Source organism: Salminus brasiliensis, chromosome 23 (assembly GCF_030463535.1).
Source record: "Salminus brasiliensis chromosome 23, fSalBra1.hap2, whole genome shotgun sequence".
In the NCBI taxonomy this organism is placed as follows: domain Eukaryota; kingdom Metazoa; phylum Chordata; class Actinopteri; order Characiformes; family Bryconidae; genus Salminus; species Salminus brasiliensis.
Window position 1 is genome coordinate 11,206,420 of NC_132900.1, and position 27,114 is coordinate 11,233,533.

At 43.1% G+C, this 27,114-nt stretch overlaps 2 protein-coding genes across 3 annotated transcripts; both read left to right on the forward strand.

Annotated features, from left to right (window-relative positions):
• The first annotated feature begins 689 nt into the window (after positions 1-689).
• LOC140546110 (uncharacterized) lies at positions 690-16,435 on the forward strand. 2 transcript variants are annotated; one of them, XR_011978304.1, is made up of 5 exons: positions 690-767; positions 4,015-4,308; positions 11,805-12,068; positions 12,209-15,504; positions 16,249-16,435. XR_011978304.1 is itself a non-coding variant. In XM_072669267.1 (4 exons), exons 1-4 carry the CDS (start codon positions 701-703, stop codon positions 12,337-12,339), a joined length of 756 nt encoding a protein of 251 aa, XP_072525368.1. In that variant the 5' UTR covers positions 690-700; the 3' UTR covers positions 12,340-16,257. The 2 variants fall into 2 exon arrangements, 1 of the variants encoding a protein (XP_072525368.1); XM_072669267.1 differs by having other exon boundaries at positions 12,209-16,257.
• Positions 16,436-18,479: 2,044 nt separating this feature from the next.
• On the forward strand, positions 18,480-25,863 carry LOC140545872 (CD48 antigen-like). The gene is made up of 6 exons (XM_072668901.1): positions 18,480-18,597; positions 18,789-18,895; positions 22,972-23,265; positions 24,587-24,838; positions 25,025-25,151; positions 25,298-25,863. Exons 2-6 carry the CDS (start codon positions 18,844-18,846, stop codon positions 25,302-25,304), a joined length of 732 nt encoding a protein of 243 aa, XP_072525002.1. The 5' UTR covers positions 18,480-18,597; positions 18,789-18,843; the 3' UTR covers positions 25,305-25,863.
• Positions 25,864-27,114: the final 1,251 nt, after the last annotated feature.

Consider the following 27,114-nt stretch of genomic DNA (forward strand, 5'->3'; position numbering starts at 1 on the left):
TTGCCCAAGCAGTGCGTTTGGGATCACTGTCATGTGGGAAGACCCAGCCATGTTCCATCTTCAATGCCCTTGCTGATGGAAGGAGGTTTTGGCCCCGTTCATTCTTCCCTTAACACGGATCAGTCGTCCTGTCCCCTTTGCAGAAAAACAGCCCTAAGGCATGATGTTTCCACCCCCATGCTTCACAGTAGGTATGCTGTTCTTGGGATGTAACTCAGTATTCTTCTTCCTCCAAACACGGTGGGTTGAATCCTCTTCTGGATCATCCATATGCTCTCTGGCTGTCCTTCAACAGCCCTTTGGTCTTGGCCAAGTTTGGAGTCTGACTGTTTGAGGCTGTGGACAGGTGTCTTTTATACAGATAACGAGGTCAAACAGGTGCCATTAAAACAGGTAACGAGTGGTTGCTTGTTTGTGGGTGACCAAATACTTATTTTCCACCATAATTTACAAATAAATTCTTTAAAAATGTGGTTTCTACTATGTGATTTACTGGATTTTTTTCTATTTTTTCTCTCATAGTTGAAGTGCACCTATGATGAAAATTACAGACAGATTTTTAACATTTACTGAAACCGCTCATATAATGTTTGTCTCTTTGTATATAAAGCCATTTATGTATTCGTCTTCATGTTTTATGATTCTCACCGTACATTCAGACCCACAGAACAACTTCCTCTTCTAAAAAAGGAAGTAGCTTATGTGCAGTATGATGGCGATGGTAACTCAGCTGATTTTCCTTCTTGCTGTTTTCAACTTAATTACCGGTAAGCCAAAGTGTCTTCTTTTCTCCTGTCCTGTCTTTCACGTTACACCGGTTCAACTGTGATCTTTAGCACGCTACAGGAAGATCTGAGGTCAGAGGTTTACACACAGCTGAATCGAACTGTTTTGACAAAATACCTTGAAGAATCCCATTTCAAGAGCATTTGCCACATGTCCTTCAGATGATAAATTCATATTTAAATATTGTGTTTTTAGAAAAGTTACAATTTAACCTACAAGTGTAGGTTTGTGTGCAGGTTCCCATGAAAAGTAGTTTGGGATGGCTTGTACTTGTCACAGCAGTCAGATGACCAGAGCTCAGATACAAGTAGATACAAGTAGATACAAGTAGCCCAGACCAGGGCGGCGCCTCCGAGTGATGTTCAAGGTGAGATGGTAGCCATATTCATTTTTATTTTTGGCTTTCCTTGTGTAACAAACTATCTTTTATTAAAGCACTACTTACATGATGGGTTGGTTTATGTTCTAGTTTTACTGTATTACAGTCACTGCTCTGTAATACGTGTTAGTCCATGTCTAGAATTATCCTGACTGGGGAAGTCAACCTTGACTTATGTATCTGCAAATGGGATATCTGCAAATAGGTCACCATCATTTCTGGCGTATTGCTATCTTGGCAATGGAAAACACAGGTGCGCCCTGACTGAAAACAACCTAGGCAGACGTAAACAGTCAGAGGTTCATTGCTATGAATCCAAAAGGGAAATCTGTTTTGTATATCATGAGTCCCTTTTAGGTAAATCTGCATGCAAATTTGTAAGACAGTTCCAATGGTTGATCCTTTAACAGAGGGGGGATTCTCAATACAATGTACTTGGTAGTACTGACTTGGCAAGTTCGACTTGGCAAGGACGGGAGGGTGCTATTCGATCATTTTGCAATTGGAACAGCAGCGTAGTGCGTAATGCATTCTGGGATATTTGGTTGTGCCAAGTCCACACAAGTCACATCCTGATGCATCCTTAATGACACAGGTGAAGCAAGAACACATCCGGGCATTCGGACTGTACTTTTGAATGGATCAGTACTTGGGCTGCAACTGATTTGTCCGCAGGAACACAGTTCTGTCTTTTGTATGGCTGTTTTATGACTTTAGCTTGGGTCCATTGCCTTCCAAAGGAAGTTAAATTAGTTATGTTAGAGGGGGACAGGGTGTCTGGGTTAACTCAAATGCAAATGCATGATCATGGTCTGAAGTCTTCAGGATGCTTAATCTGAATCCACTATAGAGATTTCATAATTATGATTTTATGCATGTTTTTATACAAACCAGTTAGCAGTGGGATTGGCTGAAATACCATAATGCCCTAATTTGTCACCAATCTTACCTGCAAAGGCCCAGTGTGCTGTAGATTTTCATGTGCATGTGATGTATTACTAGTGTTTAAATGGGTCTTAAAATACTAACTTAATGCATATTAAGTTCTCCTTATATGGTAAGATCATGAATACATTGAGCCTGGCTCTAATTGGCTGGTTTACATTAGCAGGGGCTCACACAGAGCCACATAGCATAGCTTTGTTTTTAGCATTGTAACAACACTTTATGTAATTATTCCAGTGTCTTGCCAGATATTGTTGCTGTCCTTTTGGTGCAGTGAGATTTAAAGGGATGTTGAAGCCAGTTGGCTAGAATTAGTCTAGCCAGTCTGGCGGTGAAGTGCTGCTTCTTGCTGCTCTCCAGTGTTATTGATGCACAATAATGAGAAGTTTTGATGCAAGCATCAAAAACACTATATTCTCCAAAAGAGACTGTTGTGTTTTACCACATCACAGCTTTTAATAGGCCTCGAAAGACTGTCGCTGTCTATATGTTGTGTTGTGTCTATATGTTGTGAGAGCAGACAGATATAAACAGAAAAACCCCAGGCCACCACACGTTGCTAAACAATTAAACAAGTGTGCTATCACTTCGACCGCAGTATTGCCCATATTGATCAAGCACCGGCACCAGCTCAAATGAAGTGGGTCCCGAAAACATGTGGAAAAAAGCCACAAACCGCCGCAGTCAACCAAGCAGGAGAAAACAAGAAGAAAACCAAAGGATGCCAAGAGAAAGCTAGCCAGTCCAAGAAACAGGGGAAAAATAAAAAAATAAAAAAATAAAATAAAATGGGTTTCCCAAACCAAAAGAAAAAACAGAAGGAGAGGATGAGAAAAATGGGGATGATACTTTTTAGAGAAGGGACTCGAGAGGAGCAAAGATGAGAGGGAGCTGTGATATAATTTTAGGTTCCCTTTTTACTTTCCATTTTAACTTTATATTTTATTATTTTATTTTTTGTAACTATTTAAAGTGGTAAACTAGTTATTTGATTGTTTTATGTTTCCACCCATCCGTCTTTTATTCCCCAACACATTTTCCAGCCTGGACTGTTGACACAAGGCAGCTTGAGTGCAAAGATTCATGCTTTTGAGGAGTCTCTCACTGCCCTAAGAGAAAGGACAGAGCTAAACTTTTGACTGATCTTTTTCTGTTGAAAGTGGAGGGTGTATGAGTCAAATCTGTGCCTAATACAATCTACAAAACATACCTCAAATACTTCAACATATAAAAAATGTAGTTTTGATAGCTTTTACACCTATTCTAAAAATCTATGACAAACAGACTATTTTGAGGGGACTATTCTGGGATGGTAAGCTCTAGTAGTGTGTAGTGATTTCTAAGGTCACTGATAGAAGTATTCCAGTTTATGATATTTATACAGCTGAATACTGTCCTGTTAGACAATGACATTCATGTGATAGTTATGGTTAACCTAGCTAACTAAACATAGTTAGACTCAGCATTCTGTCTCTACTCTTAATGTCTGGCACATAAGACATTGCTGGAGTGGAAATGTGTTTTGCTGTTTCTTTTTTTAAATGAATTAATAAATAAAACAAATTTGGGCACTTGCAACATCGCAGAGTTACTTGTGAGATCAGAACGCAAGCTGGATTTACCACTGCATATGTACTCAGCACAGTTACCACATACTCTTCTGCATACCTTTCATTTATCTGGAGTATTCAAGGGCTGATCAGGGCTGAAATATCCCACCCAGTTCAACTAGTAACTAGTTAGAAGTCGGAACTAGCTAAAAGGATCTAAGAACTTATTTCTGTCTGCATGAATCACTAAAGTTGACAAAATGACAAAAAAAACACAAAACATAAAATAATGGGCAAAAGTCTGGGTCACCAGAACATTACCAATGGGTTTTATCTTATGTTCTTTCTCTGCAGGGTCCAGAGATGTGCCTGTGCTGGTTGGCAGTTCTGTCCAACTGGACATTCAGGATAAAGATCTGACTTCTGAGGACCTTTCCTGGAAGCACAATGAAAATAGGATTTTAAAATTTAATTCTAAATATAATCATCTTACTCTGTATGATCCTTATAAAGACAGTGTGGAGTTTAATAAGGGAACTTACAGTCTGACCCTGAAGAAGGTACAGAAGACTGACAGTGGACTGTATGAAGCACAAATATCTGGTCAAAAGGACATAACTGTTGCGCAGTACAACCTTACTGTGTTTGGTGAGTGTTTTGTACTTTTCATTTTCAGTGTGATTTTGCTGTGTGCCTGTGTGTCCCTGCCCATTTTAAAAATGGTTTAGCATGGGATCACCTCATCATTCAAACCTAAAATTTACACGCGTGCCTGAAGAGAACCCAGATACAAACTGGGTTCTCAAACCAGGTCTGGCTATTTCAGTTATATTTCAGTTATATTCACATTCATGCTGCAAATTTGACCATTATCACCTCAAGACTTGACTACTGCAGCTCCCTCTTGACTGGTTTTTCTCTGCATGCCATAAGGCCTTTTCAACTGATCCAGAACACAGAGTCTCTAATCTCTCTACTCTTCTGTCAGCCATTTCCCGCCTCTACAGCCTTCTCTTCACTGGCCTCCTATAGCTGCCAGCATCAGAATCAAAATCCTTATGCTGGCCTACAAAGCCAAAAATAGGCCAGCCTCTCTCTACTTGAAGTCAGTAGTCAAAACCATCTTAAAGGTACTTAATTATAAAATAAACTGTTCTAAAATACAGCAGCACGCAGCTGATAACTTTACCAGATTTTTTATTCCTTTTTTGTAACTGAAGAATATCAAATATTAGTAGTCCCTATTTCATCAATGATAAAACAACCAGTTACAATAAGTTGTCCACGTCATTTCCATTTCTTTCCATTTCTTCAACATATTTTGCTTCAAATTTTATTCCAACTTGAGTTATGCCGATTATGTCCCGATTCACAGCTGTTAAGGAGTACTCACTCTCTGTGCTTGGTAAGTCTGACAGAATTGCAGCTAGTGGGAGAAAAAAAGTAGTCCTTTATCGACATTGTGTATATATATATATATATCACTCTCCTTCTTGGTCAAATAGCCCTTACACAGTCCTGTTGAAAAATAAATGATGGTCCAACTAAACACAAACCAGATGGGATGGCATGTCGCTGCAGGATGCTGTGGTAGCCATGCTGGTTCAGTGTGCCTTCAATTTTGAATAAATCCCCAACAGTGTCACCAGCAAAACACCCCCACACCATCACAGCTCCTCCTCCATGCTTCACAGTGGGAACCAGGCATGTGGAATCTATCCGTTCACCTTTTCTGCGTTTCACAAAGACACGGCAGTTGGAACCAAAGATCTCAAATTTGGACTCATCAGACCAAAGCACAGATTTCCACTGGTCTAATGTCCATTCCTTGTGTTTTTTGGCCCAAACAAATCTCTTCTGCTTGTTGTCTCTCCTTAGCAGTGTTTTCCTAGCAGCTATTTGACCATGAAGGCCTGATTTGCGCAGTCTCCTCTTAACAGTTGTTCTAGAGATGGGTCTGCTGCTAGAACTCTGTGTGGCATTCAACTGGTCTGTGATCTGAGCTGCTGTTAACTTGCGATTTCTGAGGCTGGTGACTCGGATGAACTTGTCCTGAGAAGCAGAGGTGACTCTTGGTCTTCCTTTCCTGGGTCGGTCCTCATGTGTGCCAGTTTCGCTGTATCGCTTGATGGTTTTTGTGACTCCACTTGGGGACACATTTAAAGTTTTTGCAATTTTCCAGACTGACTGACCTTCATTTCTTAAGGTAATGATGGCCACTCGTTTTTCTTTAGTTAGCTGATTGGTTCTTGCCATAATATGAATTTTAACAGTTGTCCAATAGGGCCGTTGGCTGTGTAGTAACCTGACTTCTGCACAACATGCCAAAATGCCAAGAGTGTGCAAAGCAGTAATCAGAGCAAAGGGTGGCTATTTTGAAGACACTAGAATATAAAACATGTTTTCAGTTATTTCACCTTTCTTTGTTAAGTACATAACTCCACATGTGTTCATTCATGGTTTTGATGCCTTCAGTGAGAATCTACAACGTAAATAGTCATAAAAATACAGAAAACTGAATTGAATGAGAAGGTGTGTCCAAACTTTTGGCCTGTACTGCATATATATCAGAATTCAAATTTCTCAGTCATATTCTGGTCTAATTAAAATACTGTATATAAAAAAATAGTATAAAAGTTTGGATACTGGTGGTCAAGTCTCATGCTGGCTAGGCAAGACAAGGGAACACTCGCAGGGACAGAGCAATGCAAGAAAATAGTCTTTAATGACCAAACAAAACAAACACAACAAAAACGAGACAGCAAAGTACAGGGTCCAATAAACCAGAAACAGAAAACAAACAGGTGACAACAGAAAATGGGGCTTAACCTGGAAGACTACCTGAGGCCGGGAGCAAAGCGAGGAGGGGCAAAACAAACGGGGGGAGGAAGGCTAGAACGTAAAGGAACCAATGAAACTAGCAAACAAAAGCCTCACCCCACAACAGCGCTCGTCAGGCGCTAATAAACTTACGTGACTAGAGTGCAAGGGAACCGGACGCCAAATCTCCCTGGCGACCAACCGGAGAAGCAGACAGTGAACTCCTGAACGTGAAACAGCTCCGATAGAGCATATACTACCTAAACTCGTAGACCTTCCTAGAAGTCTCATGAACGTGAAGCCAACCTTACAGCTTGGCATCGCAAGAGTAATTCTCGGCGACGAGGCATCTGCATTTGCTCCCTTTGTACTTCAGCACTCAGGTGAAACAAATCAGACTTAAACAGAAAACATGGCGTCTTACTTCGACCGCTGTCAACATAAAAGTCCTTGGTAAGCGAACCAACGGAGGGAACAGAAAGTACATGAACATAGAAAGCAACCCAACATCAACTTAAAAGTCCCAAGTAGCCTGTGGGCCGCGGCCCGAAACCGCCCCGGGGGGAGGGGGGTGGGCGCGGCGCCGCTGGGCTGACAGCCCAGCGGCGCCCCCCAGGCGGTTTCGGGCCACGGTCTACAGGCTCCTTGGGAATTTTAAGACGCCGGCCAGACATCTGAGAACCCGGATCGTCCAAGAGTGGGCCCTCTCGGTCCGACGAGACGGGCTGTGGCACCTGCCGACTTCTTAGGGCGACCACGAGGCCTAGGAGCCGGCTTGTCTGGACAGCGTTCATGGAACTCCTGCACCAACGCCGGGTCCAGGACGTTACTAGCCGGTTCCCAGGAGCGTTCCTCCGGACCATACCCTTCCCAGTCCAACAGATACTGAAGTCGGCCCCCGCGCCGTCGGGAGTACAGGCTCCGGTGGCGTGTCCGCCGGGGTGGCCTCGTCCAGGGGCCCAGGCACCACAGGCTTGAGCTGCAACACATGAAACACAGGATGTATACGTGAGTGAGGGGGTAAACAAACCTTAACAGAAACCTCGTTGATATGTTTGATAACCTCGAATGGACCCATGTACTTAGCTGCCAGCTTTGATGACGGAAGACCAGTCCGAATGTCCCGTGTGGAGACCCATACGCAGTCTCCCGGCACGTATGACAGGGTCTCCCCACGCTTCCGTTCGGCTTGTGCCTTATAGCGCCGCAGGAAGGTCTGGATGTGCTGATGGGTCTTGGCCCAGACGGCTTCGCTGCAGCGCATACATACATCGACTGCTGGTACTCGGGTCTCTGCAGCAGTCCAAGGGGCCAATGGGGGTTGGTAGCCTAACATACACTGGTAGGGGGTGAGGCCAGTGGTCGCGCACCTCAGCGAGTTCTGGGCCATCAACCAGATACCGCGACCAGTCGCTGGGGTAGTCGTGACAGTAGATCCGTAAAAACTTCCCCAGCTCCTGGTTAGTGTGCTCGCACTGGCCATTGGTCTGAGGGTGGTACCCAGAGGAAAGACTCACGCTCACCCCTAGGTGCTCGCAGAACGCCCACCATACCCGGGATGTGAACTGGGCCCCTCGGTCTGATACTATGTCCTCCGGGATTCCAAAATTCTAGAGGACGTGGTCTACCAGGGCCTGGGCCACCTGCATAGCTGTGGGCAGTGTAGGGAATGGGACGAACCTAACTCCCTTCGAGAAACGATCCACCACCGTCATCACCACCATGTAACCCCCTGATTCGGGCAGATCCGTGACAAAGTCCACCGCCAGGTGAGACCACGGGCGGTCAGGGACGGGCAGAGGCATGAGCTTCCCAGAGGGGAGCGTCTTGGGGGTTTTGCACAGGGCGCAGGTGCTACATGAAACGACTATACGGTGAATGTCTGCCCGCATCCCTTCCCACCAGTACTTGGCTGCCAGTAGGTGAAAGGTACGGGTCTCACCTGGGTGGCCGGCCGCTGGAGAGGCGTGGGCCCAACCAATGAGCTTTTCCCGGAACGTGCTCGGTACGTAGACCTTGTCCGGGGGGCACACCGCGGGAACGACGTGCCTCGGCTATCTCCGTATCGAGGTCCCATTGAATTGCCGCGACTGAAACAGAAGGCGGCAATAAGGGTACCGGGTCGAACCCCCCCCCCCTCCGCCGATTGGTGGATGCGGGAGAGGTCGTCCGCCTTGGTGTTACGGGAGCCTGGCCTGTAAGTGATGAGAAACTGGAACCTGGCGAAAAACAGGGACCACCTGGCTTGTCTGGGGTTCAGACACTTAGCTTCCCGGAGATACTCGAGGTTCTTATGGTCGGTAAGTACCAGGAATGGGTGGGCAGCGCCCTCCAGCCAATGACGCCACTCTAACAGCGCCATCTTGACTGCCAGGAGCTCCCGATCCCCTACCTCGTAGTTCCGCTCTGCTCCGGTGAGCTTCTTTGAGTAAAACGCTAGAGGACGGCCCCCACCCCTGTACTGGAGGCATCTACCTCCACCACGAACGGTCTACGGGGATCGGGGTGGCGCAACAATGGGGCAGACGTGAAAGCACGCTTGAGTGCTTGGAACGAGTCCTCCGCGGCCAGCGTCCATGTGATGCGCCGCGGGGCTCCCTTGAGTAAAGACGTGATGGGCGCTGCCAAACTACTGAAGTCCCTAATGAACCTCCTGTAGAAGTTTGCAAACTTTAGAAAGCTCTGTACTTCCTTGACCGAGCCTGGTGACGGCCAATCCAGGACCACCTGAACCTTTGCCTGATCCATAAGAACCCCCCGCTCGCTGATGATGTAACCCAGAAAAGGTATCTCCGGCACGTGGAACACACACTTTTCTAATTTCGCAAACAGCTGGTGGGACCTGAGTCTCGCCAGGACCAGGCGGACATGGCGTACATGGGTGATCAGGTCGGGGGAGTACACCAGTATGTCGTCCAGAAAGACCACCACAAATCGTCCGAGGTAGTCCTTCAGGACATCATTGATAAATGACTGGAAGAGGGAGGGGGTGTTTGGCTAGGCCATACGGCATGACCCGGTACTGGTAATGCCCCCTGGTGGTCATAAACGCCGTCTTGCACTCGTCCCCCTCCCTGATCCGCACGAGATTGTATGCGCTGCGCAAGTCTAACTTGCTAAACACCCGGGCCCCCCGCAACAGTTCGAGGGCGGATGGAACCAACGGCATGGGATAGGGTAAGCGCCTGGTTATAGCGTTAAGCTCCCTGTAGCGTTAAGAGGCCCTGTAGTCACGGCCTCAACCCCCCCCCCACTTCTTCTGAATAAATAAAAAAAAAATGACGCTACCGGAGACTTAGACGTCGTGATGTACCCCTGTGCTAAGGCTTCGTCTATATAATCCTCCATCGCCCATTCCTCCTCCCTAGTGAGGGGGTAAACTCGTGCTTTGGGTAAGACCGCTCCCCCCACTAGGTCGATGGCGCAGTCGTACGGGCGGTGGGGGGGAAGCTTAGCAGCACCGGACTTAGCGAACACGTCTACAAGGTCCGCATACTCGGATGGCAGGACAACCAGGGACTCCACAGAGGTGGACCTGACTCTAAGGGGGGGGCAAGATTGAGGCAGTGTGTGCGGCAATATGAAGACCAAGACACTATCTCCCTGTCTGGCCAGGAGATGTGAGGGTTGTGTTTGCTAAGCCATGGCAGACCTAGCGTCAGTTCATGCTCTGAGGCCGGGAGCACCAGCAGTGAGGCCTCCTCCTGGTGTAAGAAACTAGTGGCTAGGTGGACCTGACGTGACACGAGCCCCTGAATGGGCAGACCCATCGGTTTTTGTGCGGGAAGCCATCAGGATCCTCTTCCGGCAATCCTTGCAACGATGCCCCGCTTCCCCGCAGTAGAAGCACAGCCCCTCTCTGGTCCTTCGACTGCGTTCCTCGGGGGCCCACCTCCATGGGCTCACTCTCCGGCATACCTGGTGAGGCGGAGGCCACCGCTCCCGCTGAACTGGAAAGTAATATACTCCTGGCTGGCCTGCTTCTTGGGACAGGCGACCGATCCCCCAGCTCCGTGGGGTCTGGGGTGAGTAGGGCGACCTAGGAGCTGGTCCAGCCGGATCGCGAGTGCGATGAGGTCGTCCAGCTCCAATGTCTCGCCCCGACAGGCCAGCTCCCGCTGCAGACGGGGGTCCAACCCGTTGCGAAACAGGGCTAAGAGGGCCGGCTGATTCCATCTGCTCCCTGCCGGCAGAGTACGGAACTCGAGGGAGTATTGAGCAGCCGACTGGGAGCCCTGCTCCATCCGCAGCAGCAGGTCGCCCCGGTGAGTCCCTCTCGGGGGTGTAGAAACACTGCCTTAAAATGTTTAAGGTAATCCAAGAGGGATCCTTCGCTAAGCTCCGTCCAGGTGGCAGTGGCCCAATCCAGAGCTTTCCCTGCGAGCCGGGATACAATAAAGGCAATCTTTGCCTGGTCAGTGCTGGTCGGAGAGTTCTTAAAGAAGACCTCACACTGAAGCAAGAACCCCTCGCAAAGCTCCGGATTGCCACTGTACGTATCCGGTTTGCCAACCGGATACGCGCTATGGGGTGTGTAGATGGGACTGGGAGAGCTAGCAGGCTCCAACGAAGTCTTTACCAGATTCGTGAGCCCCTCAACGTCACCCACTAGTTGGGTGACTTGATGCTACTGGCCCACCTGTTGCTGCGCCAGGTGGCCGACAGTCTCTGACACGCTGCTGCCCCAAGAATTGACCTTGGGCACGAACAGCGTGATCCAAGGCTTCCATCCCCGCTGTTCGGAGGATGTTGGCCGAGAATTCTGTCATGCTGGCTAGGCGTTCTCATGAACGTGAAGCCAACCTCACAGCTTGGCATCGCAAGAGTAATTCTCGTCGACGATGCATCTGCATTTGCTCCCTTTGTACTCCACCACTCAGGTGAAACGAATCAGACTTAAACAGAAAACATGGCGTCTTATTTCGACCGCTGTCAACATAAAAGTCCTTGGTAAGCGAACCAACGGGGGGAACAGAAAGTACATGAACATAGAAATCAACCCAACATCAACTTAAAAGTCCCAAGGAGCCTTTGGACCGCGGCCCGAAACCGACCCCGGAGGTGGGCTGACATCAAGTAACAGTTTTTTGATTTTCTAAATGAAAATAAGTAAAGAAAGTGGAACAAACGTAAATATCACATAAAAACAAAAAATGTGTCATAATATGTATACCTTCCAATTTTTAATGTTACATTCTGCAAACAGTATTTGTGTATTAAAATGTGGAAAGGTGTGATCTCTGCATTGAGTTAACTAATCTGAAAAGGGAGGTCTGAAGTAGTCGGTGACACAAACAATGTTTGATGCGTTTTATTTACCTCAGATCCAGTGGAGGCTCCAGTCATTACACACCTGCAAAACTATGACATCAGCAGTAACATCACTCTCATTTGTAGAGGTCATGACCTCTCTATCAACTTCAGCTGTTCTAAGGAACCAGCTGAAAAGAAAGTGACATCACCTGGAGGCATCATCCTTTCCCTGTTTGTTACTGACAGCTCCATCATCTGTAACCATAGCAACTCAGTTAGCTGGAAGGTGGCTAAAATGCAGATGGAAACACTTAGACAGCTCTGTCTTCCTGAAGGTGTGCAGATAAATATTTTTTTTACTTGTCATAGACATTTAATCAATATCCAGATCTATGATCTTTATCATAGATCTAGCGACAGAAACCTATGTTTGTTCATTATATTTGCTGAAGCACTTTTGTTCTGTGTGTTTCAGGTGAAACATCATCCTCTGCTGGTGTATCTGTGTGTTTAATGAAGACTGGGCTGTATTCCATCACTCTGCTCCTTATGCTGTCTGCAATCATCACCGTTCACATCAGAGAGAAACTAATCAAACCATCCTAAAGAAATACAGTCCTATTCAAAATAATTGGACCAGCAAAGCCCTTTCTGTTGATGTTATTATACAGTGAAGAAAGTTCATCAGTTTTATCAAAAGATAAATATGAGACGATAGATCAGAATTTTAGTTTTCATTTCCTGATATGAACATCTAGATGTGTTAAAGATTTTGGAAAATGGCACAGTTTCTCTTAACCCATCCGTTTGTCAAGTAGGTAAAAGTAATGGAGCATGTTACTGAGCAGATGTTTCTTGTTGCTCAGATGTGCCTAGTTAGGTCTTTTAACCAGTGGTCCCTAACCAACCCTGGTGCTGGGTTATAAGTCATGTTGAAGCTAATATAACAGAGAAAACTATCCAAAGCCTTTGCACAAGCATTGGACATACCCAGTAACAATTTGGAATGTCCTGAAAAGAAAGAGACCACTGTTACAACAGACAGACACTGAACAGGTTAGCCAAGGAGTTGTTTGCTCACAAAAAGCTGGCCTACAATCAGTTACTCGCATTAAAACAAACAATACAGGGGCGAAGTTTTATGCCATGAATCTCACCAACTCTGGAAAAACCTTCCTGTTATTGTTTGGGACTCAGACACACTTAGTCTTCAAATCTAGACTGAAAATGTTTATCTTCACACAAGGTTTTTGGTAATTGCTTACCATGAAACCATTGCAGGCTACTGTTTTCTTAGCTGCTGTGGCCTGCTCACATTATCACAGATAACAGGTCCTACACCAGACTATTTATATTCCTAAACGCCATCTTCCTTCTTTCCTTTATTCTCTCTTTACCTTGACCTGAAGTGGTTATATATTCTTTGGATGGAAATGTAGCTAGTGACTAAAGTTCAAATTCCATTTCCCTCTTATTTCTGGCTTTTAAAATGGCACCAGTGCTGTAGAATTGATGTAAGAAGAGTCATTTGCATATTTGGCTGTACAGGAAGTATATGGTTTTTTAGTATGTGGTCTCAGCAGCAAAATCAACTTGAAGGACAGCATTTGAAAGCAGGACCTTGCAAGCACATAATATAGACATTGGGCATCCCCAGTGTTCAGTCTCTTTAAAATAGTGGTTCCCAACCCTATTCCTGGAGGACCCCCTGCCTAACACATTGGTAAAGGAGCTTTAAAGGACCAGTGAAAACCTGTTAGTAATGGAGATGCAGTTACAGCATTACATCACAAATTAAACAAGCCTAATGTCATAAGTTATGTTGAGTACAGGTTCACATTAGATTGTCAATATAACAACTTATATTTTGTACAGTTACTTTCTTTTTGTAAAAGAATTTGTTTAACATGAAACTGTCCAAATGACTTAAAATAGCTTAGGCCTAAGTTACTTTACATAGGAATTTTGTTAAAACATTTTAGAGATCACCTGGTGTCATGAGGCAATTGGTTTGTTGATTGTTCATGGTCAATTTATCCTCTGTAATAGATTGTATTATAATGAGGACAGAAAATAGAAAGTAAAATATGCATTGGAAAAAAAAGTTGACAAATGTCTGTTTTTTGGACTGTGTAAATAACCCTAAAGTTATACCTAAGATATTTATTTCATCTATTTATAGTTTTATGTTGGTTAACATGGAATGTTTCTGGGTTAAAATTTGCATTTTTAAGAACTTAAAATCATGTTATGTACTGCAAAAGAGGGGCTTTAATTTTAGGCCTACAGTAATTACTGGACAGACCATGAAAAAGGGAACAGTTGTAGCAGCATTGGATTTAAATTAAAGTTTATTTATATAACACTTGTCACAATAATTGTAGTCACAAAGCAGCTTTACAGAGATCTGGGTCCAAACCTCTTTTGAGCAAGCCAGGGGTGACAGTGGCAAGGAGAAACTCTCTTTGTTTGAGAGGAAGAAACCTTGAGATGACCAAGACTCAAAAGTGATACTCATCCTCTTCTGGTTGACACCAGATAGCACAACAAATGTCAGAACAACATGAATAAAAAATGTCAAAAAACAATAGTTAATTAAGAGCAGTGGCAAAGGTGAGATCAAGCCACTATCTATGAAAATATGAAGGAAATGTGAAAGTAACTTACCGTCCAGGTAAGCAGTCAAACGCACAGCTATTCAGTGAGGAGAGAATGAATCAATGTGAAAATGCAGAGCAGGATGGCATAGCAGCAAAGCAGCAGGGCAGCAGAACAGGGCATCTCAATACATGGAAAAGAGAGAAAACAGAAAGGAAGGAAAAAAACAAAGGGGTGAGGAGAAGTGCAGCAAAATTGGGGAGTGGTACAAGACTGATCCAGAGGGTAGACAGGCAACCAAATTGAATTCATTAAACAGAAAGCTTCATGTGTGTCTCTAATACACAGAAAGAGCATTTCTACAGCTGATAAACTACACTGCCTTAAAAGGCTCAGCTCACAAATGCCTTGAAGGATCCTACAAAAAATTTAAAGATGAGTCCAGAGATGCTGAAGGATTAAGGAATTATTCGGATCTTCAAGCCATGTCTCACGTAAAAGGTCTAGACATTCTAAATTATTGCAAGAAGAAAAAGCTGATGCTTATATTGAGTGCTACGTAGGTTAGCTTCTCAATTAAACCAGTCATATTCCTGTCCACTCTCCACTCGCCTGAATCATATATGGTGTTTCCAGCTAAAATATATTCACAGTAGATTAAATGTATGTTCCTCTCCACACTGGGACAATGTTGTAGTTTGTGGTTCTTCTATGGCATCACTTAAGACACTTTTTGTTTCTTTGGCAGTTTGAACTTCTAGGTGTTTGTGGCGTGGTCCTGTAAGTTGGCATCTTATCTTGGTCCAGCTGTCTTCAAGTCTGGTTCTCGAGGCAGTTCTGTTATGTCACGTCCAGTTCATGCTCCCTAGCAGCTCTAGCTCATGAGGCAGTTCCACGGCACAATCAGGTTAGGCTTGTCTAGTATCTTGTTCAGGTAAGCTGGTTTTCTAGTTATCCCTGGATTCAAATAGAGTGTTGCTCTAGTACTCAGTTCTAGTTTCCCCCTAGTATCGCCCAAGCTCAGCTTGTGGCTGTTTTGAGTTCTCCCTTTTTCTATTACCATTTTCTCCCCTGTATCCCGAGCTAGGCTTGAGATTTTAATTTCTCCCCTTCCCTTTAAGCCCAGCACAGCTCTGCTCATCCCCTTTCGCTCCCTGCTCCTCCCAGTCTCAGGTTTGTTGTGTTCACCATTTGGGTTGACACGTTCTGTTTGATTTCCAGATTTTCCAGTTTAGATTTCTGCACCTTGTTTATTACATACCTTGTTTTGTATTCCCTATGTGTTGTAATAAATCTTGCTCAGATCCATCTCTGCAAGTGTTCACCCTATCTCTGTCTCGCTGTACATGCCATGACACAGTTGAAGACGAGAAAAAGAAAAAAAAGTTAGACTGTCATATTTAATATTGGTAACAAGTAAAATTACATTTCAGACCTTTTTTGTATTTACTTACTTTTAATTACTAGTATTTACTTACTAAAGTTTCAATTTAATAGGATTTATTTTCAAATTTTAATATATTGCTAAACAAAAAGTTTAACAAAAAAATTACAAATGTCACATAAAATGAATATATATTATAATATCCTCACTTTTAAAGATGCATTAAGAATTATTAAAGTTAAAGTGAAGTACAGAAAAGTATAAAACAGTATGCAACTGCACTGTCTAGGAGAAGTAGCCCTTAATAGTAGAATAATAAAGTGAATGTTTGGTGAAAATATTTGTTTCAAGGAATTGGAGGGGAAAAGTAGAAGTATTCATTTTCAATATATTGTTTTGTACAGTACATGTATACAATGTTCTCAGTGTATGTCTAGTTTGAGAGGACATTTCTGGCTCCTATTTCCCAATGGCAGATTTAACTGAACTCCAGGGGATGTTCAGTGACATACTCTCCAATAAACTTTTCACAGACTTCTGTGGAGTGTTGCTTTGTCTTCATGGTGTTTGAAGCCAGAAATACCAATTACCCAAGGACTGGATTATCCACTGACTGGGGTTCCAGACAGGTGTTTTTTTTTCTTTGACATTAAAGAGGTTATTTAACTTGCATTAGCCAAAACAACAACTGTGTGTATTCATTAACTGCATACAAAATATGTTTAAATACTATTATAATTTAACAGAATGGAGGTAATGAACTACTTGGGCCTACAATTATAAGCAGATCACTCCATGAGGGTGCCGAGACAGAATTCATCATCCTCCATATGATCTAAACGCTCACTGTTCTCCCACTGTACAGCGATGTTGGTTGCAGAATGAATTGGCACCTGAAGAGCAAAAGAGCGACAGCCCTGCTACTAGTGCTCATAGCGTGCACCTCCAACCAGCCTCAAACTAGATCTTATATATAGAATTACATCGAATCAACAAAGCGTTTAAATTACATATGATTCCGGAGTTTGTTTTTAATGACATTCATTCAGACTGGTCAGTCTCTTTACTTCAGAATTTAAATGTGAGAGGGAGAAAGAGAGAGGACAGAAACTTTAGTCTTCTAATCGCTGCTGTCCAATGAAAAGCATTGCTCTGAACACTGTATAAATACCTGGATGAACAGACCATAAGAAATGCTCTAAATTACCTGCAATAAACTCTTACTTTACATTGACGTCCATTCAATGTAAGAATTTAACATAAAAATGTAAGAACATCTTTGCCTTTCCTATAAAGCCACCATTTTGGAGATGCATGTTTTTTGTTAGACCGCGACAATATACATTCATGCCTGCGGAATCCTTAATGGTTTTAATGTGAATACACCTCCACTGTAACAGAAGGCTTGTAGGTTTTGTAAAGTATTCCAGGCTCATGCTGTGCTTTTGTGTCTTCCCTACATACATATATATATATCTCAACACTACTTAAAATACAAAAGTAAAAGTAATGTAACAGTAATGTAAATTAATGTAAAACAAAGGCCTTAGGCCACTTAGGCTACACCACAAGGGCATATAGTGCACTAAGAGCTATTTCTTTATTATAGTTGTGCATGTTAGAGCAATACTGTGAAAGGGTAATAAACGAGGATTGGGCACAAAGTTATACCATGATACTAGTTGTGTAAGTGTAAACTGTTGAAGGAAGGGTTTTATTGTAACCTGTGAAAAATGGAACTTCACCTTCAGGCAAGATTTTGTGTGATTTGGAAAACCGAAAGTACATCTTTCAACGGCAAACGGTCTTGTAGTAGCCAATGAAAACGATGGAGCGTACTTGTAGTAGCCACTAAAAAGCGAGGGGCTACAAAACAGGAACGCCCTTCGCTGCAGTTCTGCAGAGTGGAGAGAGAAAGAAAGGGAGCTGCGCTGGTCTGGTTGTTCTCTTCCATGGAAAACAGCGAGGATTTGTCACTACTCGCTTTTTGGAAAATAACTTCTGGCCATTATAATTATAATTGCGCCAGAGTGTTGCCGTTTAATGTGTCTTCTGGCGATATTAACAGATGGGTGTGAATTTTACCTCAGCAGAGAGCTAAGAGCTTTGTAACATGAACAGTTTTGGAGAAATGAACAGCCAGTGAAGGACCGTGTATCGGTCATTACCGTTATCAGATGATGTAAATGTTGTAATTTGCTTTTTGTTAGTTTGTTTTACATGTTAGATACACATTCTCGCCAAGTTATATAATGTCGACAGAGGCCTCAACCAAGCAGTCGCCAAAATACTGACTAAGAGGGGTAAAATTGTCTGTGTCCTTTAGGGACGATTAACACTGCATAACTCTGCAGAGCACACTGGATCACATATTTTATTCTTCTTATGATGAAGGAAATTTAAAAACATAAATAAAAAAATCTACTTTTTTAAAGAAAACCAGTAGAGTTTGTTTATATACTTGGATTACCTATAATTAATTCCATATTTTCAGCACTAAATTGATGAGATTGACAGTTCACTGTGGCAGTGCTCCACCCATTACTGAATCATTGATGTCCAAGAGGAGTTTTAAGCCTAAAGAAAGGGTGATACCTTAGACTGCCTTTGGGTTTTTATTTTTATACTTTTGTAATATTTGGGCTGGCACAAAAAAAACTCAGAATGAGGTTAATATAGTATTGGCTGCTCAAGAGACTATTTACAGTACAAAAAGATGTAGGAAAGAAAACGACATACCTAATAACTAATTTTATTCAACAGTACGGACATCTCCATTATTTTGAGATGAATGAAGAGCCAGTCTACTACCTGCTGAAAGATCTACAAGATCAAAAGAAAGAGAAGACCTGCTGAAGACATCAGGCTTGTAAGCCTTAAATGTAAGAGTTATAAATAGTTACTTTAAATGTATATTTGTGTTTGTCTTTAGTTTCAAAGAATTGAGCTTGTTACATAATCACAATTTCATAGATCTGCAGGATGCTATGGATAAATGAAATGGGAATTACAAGTATCCGCCACAAATGGGAACCAACTTACTAATTATAAAAGATGCCCTTTCTGTTATCAGTTTTAGGAGGGGACCTGACTCAAGTTGAGAAATTAAAAGAAGGAAGTTGCAGCCCATGATGGTGACAATACAGCTGATTGTACTCTCTATTTTTAGCACTGTTTCAGGTAAGCTAAAATGGCATCTAAACTTTATTACATGTGTCTGTTGTAGTAAACCCATTCATAGTGTTGCAGTTAAGACCATGTCTGGAACACAGAGTCTAAGTTAAGACCAGTACTTATAGTAGTCAAGTCAAGACAAAGACCAAGAGTGGAGAGATAGAGACCAGTTTAAGATCATACAAAAATAAAAATGTGAAAAGTTTATTAAATTAGTTTATTTTTTTTCTGTACGTGCATTATTCATATTTTGTAAAATATAACATTAAATAATATATAGCCTAAAATTGTTACTTATTAGTCGTATTATTTACACCAGAGAACAAGTGCTTAACATTGTCATGGCGTGTACGGCCAGACAAGAAGGGATGAACACTCGCAGAGATGGAAGAAAGCAAGATCGTTTATTAAACGTGACATTACACAAAACAAGGGGCTATGAAAAGCAAAGTGCAGAGAACACAATAAAAAGTGGCAAACAAGATGGCGAAAACAACAAACCTGGGACTGGGTGGAACAGGAAGCTGAGCTGGATATAAGGAGTGTGTTAATGAAGGAGGGGTAGAACATAAAGCCGCAAGCCTAGCTTGGGCAACAGGATAAAATAGAAACTAGATCCAGAGCTGTGCTCTGTAAACACACAAGGGTAGCAGGAGAGCCAGCTGCCTGACTAGAAAACGAGGCGAGCCTAACCGGAGTATCCAGCGACTGCCTCGAGCTGGGGTCGCCTAAGAGCATGAGCAGGAAGTGACGTAACTCGCTTGCCTCTTGAATCAGACTGACATCTCAAGACTATGAACGGATCACTTGCCAACCTGAACACGCCACCAAAGCATGGGGAATCACGGAGAGTCAAGGAGATTCATGGAGATTTAATTCATGGCAGGGAGTAGCTGTCTTTGAGCTCCTTAAATGCTCCCAGTCCCAGGTGCAACTCATAAACATAAACGAACAGTGATAACCAATAACAACCAGGAAGTGAGGCAGAAGTCCTTATTTGGGCCTGTGGGTGGCGGCTTGGGATTGCCCCAGTTATGCTCGTAAGGGCCTGACAAGCATAACATAAGACACCAGTTCACCAGTTTGAGAATGTGGAAAGTTTTTTGGAGTTAATTGTTGGAGGAGCGGTGGCTCTGTGGCGGCTCTCTCCTGTCTATTCATCTAGCAAATCTCCACTCTCATTTTGGTCGGTGTTTGCATTCCACCTCAAGCCTGCGTGAACGAAGCACTGCAAAACCTGGCAGAGTGAATAACTAGTCTGGAACAAAAATATCCACACTCACTTTTCATTATTCACGGGGACAGAGCAAAACTTAACCACAAACTTTCATAATATAAGCAACATGTTAATTGTCCCACCAGGGATATTAACACACTAGACCACTGTTACACTGTACTGAAGGATGCCTATCGCTCTGTCCCACATGCAGCTTTGGGACACTTTGATCACTGATTTATCTGATTCCAACCTACAAGCAGAAACTTAAATCTGCAAAGCACCAGGCCCAGACGGTGTTTCACCTTCCTGCCTTAAAACCTGTGCTGTACAACTGGCTCAAATCTTAAACATTTTCAAGAGATCATTGGAGCTGTGTGAAGTTTCTTCCTGCTTCAAATGCTCCACCATCATCCCAGTCCCCAAGAAATCCTGCATCATAGGACTGAATGACTACAGGCCTGTCGTCTGGCTACAACATCTGTGTGTAAGGGGTAGCTCTAGGGCAAGGCCTCCTCCTGCCACCAGGGGGAGGCCCCGAGTCACCCCAGCCAGTAATTGAGCCCAATTCCCTACACCTGGGCAGTAGGCTATTTAAGCACACCGATCCAGTTGCCCCACTGCTGAATCTTATGACTCTGGTCGTGTGTGTGTCTGTGTCTGTCAGTAGTTTCGAGTTGAAGGCTGAGTGTGTGCAACTCCCCTTCATGTGTTTCTCCCGAGTCTGTTTCTGTGTGTCTGTGCGTGTTGGCACACATACACTCGTGTAGCAGAGGAAGGCAGGAGTGTCTGCCTTCCCTGTAACTTCCAAATTTCTTTTGGGAGATCCTTTTTGCCCTTAGTTACATTTCCCTTGAGTTTTAAAGAGGTAGCCAGCTCTCCCCTGGCGTCCTTTGTTTGTTTTTTCCCGCCTTTATTTCGCGTTAGACGCAACATCTTCTTTGTTTCTTAAATACACCCCTTTACGTTTAATTTGTTGGCCGCCTTTATAACTGCTGCTTTGGGGAAGCGGCAGAGTGTCGGCCTTGTGACGCGGCGGCCTGGAGTTCGCATCCCGAGTGAATTTATTTCTCATTTCAGTTTTGCCTGCTCTAAGATTAAAGACTCTGCACTTGGGGCCGTTGGTCACGTGATCATGGTTGCTCACTCAGTAGCGTGCCAGCTGTAAGTGAGCTCCACATTACACTGTGGTCATTAAGTCCTTCGAACGTCTAGTGCTGTCCCACCTGAAGGATGTCACAGGACACCTGCTGGACCCCCTACAGTTTGCGTATTGGGCAAACAGGTCAGTGGATGATGCAGTCAACATGGGTTTGCATTACGTCCTGCAATATATCGACTGCCGGGGAAAAAGTCTGTTTCTTGACGTCAGCTCTGCGTTTAACACCATTGTCCATTTCTCCCAGCTCACTGTTTCACCTGCCATGTGTCAGTGGAGCACCAGCTGACAGGCAGGAAGCAGCAGGTGCAGTTGGGGAAAGTCATGTCCTGCGCACAGACTGTCAACATTGGTGCTCCTCAAGAATGTGTTCTCTCCCCCCTGCTCTTCTGTCTCTACACCAATGACTTACCTCAAATGACCCGTCTAATGTCCCGTAATGAGAGTAATGATGGTCAATAGTGGTGATATTAGTAGTGGCAGATAGTTAAGAGTCCATTTAGGTTTCAACATTGTCATTAAACAGGTAGCAGTGGTAGAAGGGTGTGCTGCTGGTCTGGCATGGGCGATGGTGGGGGCGGGCCTGCTGGTTGTACTGGTAGGTGGCAGCTGGTCTGACCCAGGTAGAGGGGACCGCAGCAGGCAATCTTTCAGCAGGTCGGGCTAGGTGACCATTTACTCTGAGAAGGTAAAGAGAGAGTTAGTTCTGAGAGGATTTTATAGAGAGCAGAGAATGTTTAGCAGTATCAGAGTGTGTCTGATGACTCCGGCAGGTCTGACTATAAGAGCCTAATTGAAAAGAGAGAGCCAGAAGGTAACACAGACACGGGAGCACCCTGAAAGCTAGCATCCATCTGCTCCACCGTGCACAAACCTGAGTGATCGCGTGCAAGCAGCGAGATGACAGCTCCAGCATCTCTAGAAACATTAATTACAAAAAACTAAAGTAAACAGATGATTTTTAAGTCTAGATTTAAAGATTGATAAAGAGAGTCCCAAACCTTACGGGGCTTTAAAAGGAAAGGCTCTTCCCCCTGCTGAGGTTTTCTGAATTTTGGGAACTACTAAGAAGCCAGCACCTAGTGATCTAAGTAGTTTTGATGGTTCTTAATATGTAATAAGATCTCGCAGGGACTCAGGAGCGAGGCCATGTAGGGCTTTATTTGTTAATAGAAGAATTTTGTACTCAAGTATACAAGTTTTAAGTTGGGCTCATTTGTCACCAGAAGCCACTCATTGCTTCCCTCTGGTGGCCAAGTACGGCCTAGCCCTGGAGCCAGCCCCTACAGTATGAAAAATGAAGTACCTTCGAAGAAGAACCTCGGTTACACCCTTTTGACCAATTAGTGCCAAACTGAAATGGAATCACACACACATTTCAGACATTCAGAACACAGGTTTATTTTCAATTCTGACATGAATTCAGAATGTAAATTTCCATGTATTATTTTTCTGAGAAGAGATCAGGCACCAAATCCACTTGATTGACTGCATTTTCAAGGGCTGATCAGGGCTGAAATATCCCACCCAGTTCAACCAGTAACTAGTTAGAAGTTGGCACCCTGTGATCTAAGAACATTTTTCTGTCTGCATGTGGCACTAAAGTTGACAAAATTACAAACAACACACAAAGCATAAAATGACGGGCAAAACCCTGGGTCACCAGAACATAACCAATGGGTTTTATCTTATGTTCTTTCTCTGCAGGATCCAGAGATGTGCCTGTGCTGGTTGGCAGATCTGTCCAACTGGACATACAGGATAAAGTTCAGACTTCTGAGCACCTTTCCTGGAAGCACAATAAAAATAGAATTTTAAAATTTAATCCTAAATATAATGATGTTACTCTGTATGACCCTTATAAAGACAGTGTGGAGCTTAATAAGGAAACTTACAGTCTGACCCTGAAGAAGGTACAGAAGACTGACAGTGGAGTGTATGAAGCACAAATATCTGGTCAAAAGGACATAACCGTTGCGCAGTACAACCTTACTGTGTTCGGTGAGTGTTTTGTACTTTTCATTTTCAGTGTGATTTTGCTGTAATCCAACAATCCAAATCCTACCATGAGTATCTGGCATACGTGTAGCTCACTACCTGAGCTCTTGAACCTGAGTACACTTTGTGAGACAGCTCCGCAAGCTAAGCTAGCTGCGGCTGGAAAGGGTCCACTCGATTCCGTAAGCTCCACAAACTCGACCGGTGAATACAGAGTACAACAGAGTCGCTGAGTACCATGAGTGCTTTCGTTGCACTAAGTGCAATTCTCGGCAACTGGCAGCTGACACTAGCCCTCCTTATATACGCCAGCCACAGGTGGAATGTATTACAGTTATAGTAAATATTATATAATATATATATATTATAGTAAATAGAAATAAACTAGTGTATTCTCTTAAATTAAATGACTCTTGTTGATGCTGTGCAGTCTAGCATAATAGTATACAGGAGTCTCCTACCAGACAGGGCAGAGAGGGCCTTTTGTGAGTATGTTATGACGTTTATTTACATTTCTTTTCACCCACTTAAGCAGGTTGCAAGCTACCGGTTGGAGACCCCTGGTGTAGACTACCCAATTTGATTCTGTAGAACTTAATTCACTCTGTGACATCCACAGTTAACTAAGAATGTTGCATGCTGTTTAGCCACTAGGCTACAATATGAAGTGAAGTGTCTCCCTCTCCATATTTAAAACCATCATAGAATCCTTCTATCATGTTAACGTCTCATTTAATGAACATTCATTGCATTGCAAAGCTTGCATTCCCAATGTAGCTGTTATTTTGAAGGGCAATCAATGTCTAGCCAAATCTTTAGTCTATGCTAAAGCTAACAACCCAGGAGCTAGTCTAGTATAATGTTCACGAGACAAATTGAATTCTGATAAAAACCAATTTGTAAACATGAAGCGATTAAATTCATTTGGGCGTCTTCACTTGAAACAGTATCAGTAGCCTATGGATGCTAGGCGGCAAAACGAATTGATATCATGAAGGGACATTTTAAATGTAGAAAGGTTTTAACCAAACAATAAATGTAACGTTTGGGATACACATGCAAATACACATATACAACCACATGCTTTTCCAGGTTTGATGTGGAAGTTTTGAAAGCTGACAGCTCTGTTTAGCAAGGCAGGCACATTTTGCATTGCAGGACAACGTTATTGCCTCATTAGCTTTTTAAAAAAGCAAAGAATTGACTGCAAGACAGGAATATAGGAATACATTGTAATGGGAATGTAACCCTATAATTGTTATTAGGATTTTATTGTCTGTTTAGTAACAGTGTATGTATGTATGTATGTATGTTTGTACCTTAGATCCAGTGGAGGCTCCAGCTCTCTCTCACCAGCAAAACATCATCACCTGTAACAGCACCCTGACCTGTAGAGCTTATGACCTCTCGATCAGCTCTAACTGTTATAATGAAATCTGTGAGGAGAAGATTGATATATCACCTAGAGGCTTCATGCTTTCCCTGTCTGTCAGGGGCAGCTCCATCATCTGTAACCACAGCAACCCAGCCGACTGGAAGAAGAAAGTGATTGATATGGAAATATTTAGACAGTGTGGTAATGAAGACAGTACACACATCCCATTTCCTCAAATCTGTAAATTCTTTGATTGTGTTGTAGGACCACTACATATCTTTTTCTCCCATTACAGAATAAGATGCATGCATTGGCTATGGTGTGTGTCATCATCTGCACAAACACACCGCATTATTTTAACCCATTTTTGTACATCTGGGTCATTAGGGGGGAAAAATGCAAACAGTGACTCATACCAAACGTTTGTCCTGGCCTGTCCTGAGTGCGGTGATGATCATCATTCAAAGTGTCCTGAGAATCATCTAGTCACATCTCCACTCCGGAAATTCAACAGGTAATTTTGTTACATTTTTATGTTCCTGTTTATCTGAATGTGAAAAAGTGAAAAACTGTACTGATAATTCTCCCAGCATTAGAGTTCAACAATAGAACCTAAAATTACAGTTTTTTCTTTTTAACAAGCCAAACTTTAAATCCCAGACCATAAAGGCCTGCAGTATGAAATTCGAGGGAAGTGGAAAAAACCTGAAGCAGCAGAAGAAAGATGATCAAGAAGAGGACACAGAGAGGCATTCCAGTCAAAAGATCTACTTCTAAATCCTGTGAAATTTTAGAAGTTGAGTGTTTTACTGAAATGATTGTATTTGTTTTCATTATTTGTGTTAACTTTGACGTGAACATATAGGTGATTGTGTTTTGAGTTTTATCCGGGTTTAGCCACCTGTATTTTTCTACTAAAGGTTTCCACTATAACATACTCTGCAACATAGGTTTCCTGTATAGTCTTACAGGGGGAGTTCACCAAAAATGGAATTATGTATGCAATGTGTCTATGTTGCACCATGGTCCTGGAGGGACATTGTTTCACTGTGTACTCTGTATATAGTTGAAATGACAATAAAAGCCCTCTTGACTTGAGATCCCTATTATATGTGTGTTGGACATTTTATAGACACACAAGTTTTTCATGTGAATACATGCTTTTTATTGAGTTTTCCTTTCTTTTCTCTCCCTTATTGTAAAACTAAAATAAACAAATTACACTACATCCGTTTCTTAATCATTACATATACATTCCAACTCCTACAAACATCAACATGAACAGATCATCTCAGAGGTAACACTGTATCTCAGTGTACAGCGAGCGGTTAAGTTCATTTGTGCGCTAAAAAAAAGGAGTGGGTCGGGATGCGAGGCCAGCAGGGATGGTCTGTTCTGCAGAGGGAGTTGGAAATAAATAAATGCACATTTTTGCAGTGACATCGCAGGTATAAAGGTTGAGTGTATGCAAACGTGTTCTGTTAGAATCTATATTATGCCCCTGCTTTACACACACACACACACACACACACACACACACACACACACACGCGCGCGCGCGCGATAAGACTGGATTTAGGGAGTCCTTTCACTTCTTCCTCTGCTTTGGGTTCTCATTGGCTGGAGCGTGACACTGCACTAACTGACAGTCATAACCGGTTGTGACACTTTTCACACACCAGGATTTTGCCGACAGGTCCAGATATTTAACATGCTAGATATTTTTCTCTGGTCAGGTCGCGTCTTTGAACAGTTCTCACAGCGATCCAGAGCCGACACAGATTTGCCTCAGCTGATGTTTTTCTCACTGACTTCCAAAAAAGTCTGGACTAAAATCATGTAGTCTGAACTTGGCATAAGCTCAAACTTTACACATTTTTCAGTTTTTGTAGCTTAATTTTTTTTCCAGTTAATTTGGAACTGTCCATCCAATATTATAGTTCGGGGGCCCCGGGTGGTCCAGCGGACTAAGGTGCTGTTTCTGTGATCTGAGGATTGCTGGTTCAAATCCCGATCACAATGCTAAATTTCACCCACTGCATGTTCATACACTGTCAGTTAATATTGTGCACATGTTCTTGATCCAAAGCTTACAATGTTCATCTAAACCCATGTTAATATTCTTTCAATTAAAAATATTAGTATACCTAAAATGTCTTTTACACAAAACAATAATCCAGCATCACCTGACACAATGTTGGAGACGCCTTCTACTCTGTATAGTGTCGTAGAGAAGAAAACCCAGCCTACAAGTAATGGAAAAACTCCTTGAAATCAAGAAATTTCCCCTCTCCTGTGTTTTGTACATCCTCACTAGTCACACAGCTGCAGATGTGTTTCAGATCAGAATCTAGTTTCACTTTCTTTCTAAAAGGAGGTGTATCAGCAGTAGCTCAGAAAAGGAAGTGGGAGGAATGTGTATCACCCTGCAGAAAACAGATAGTCTGCTGATTCCATGGGTTCAGGCTGTTGCCTTC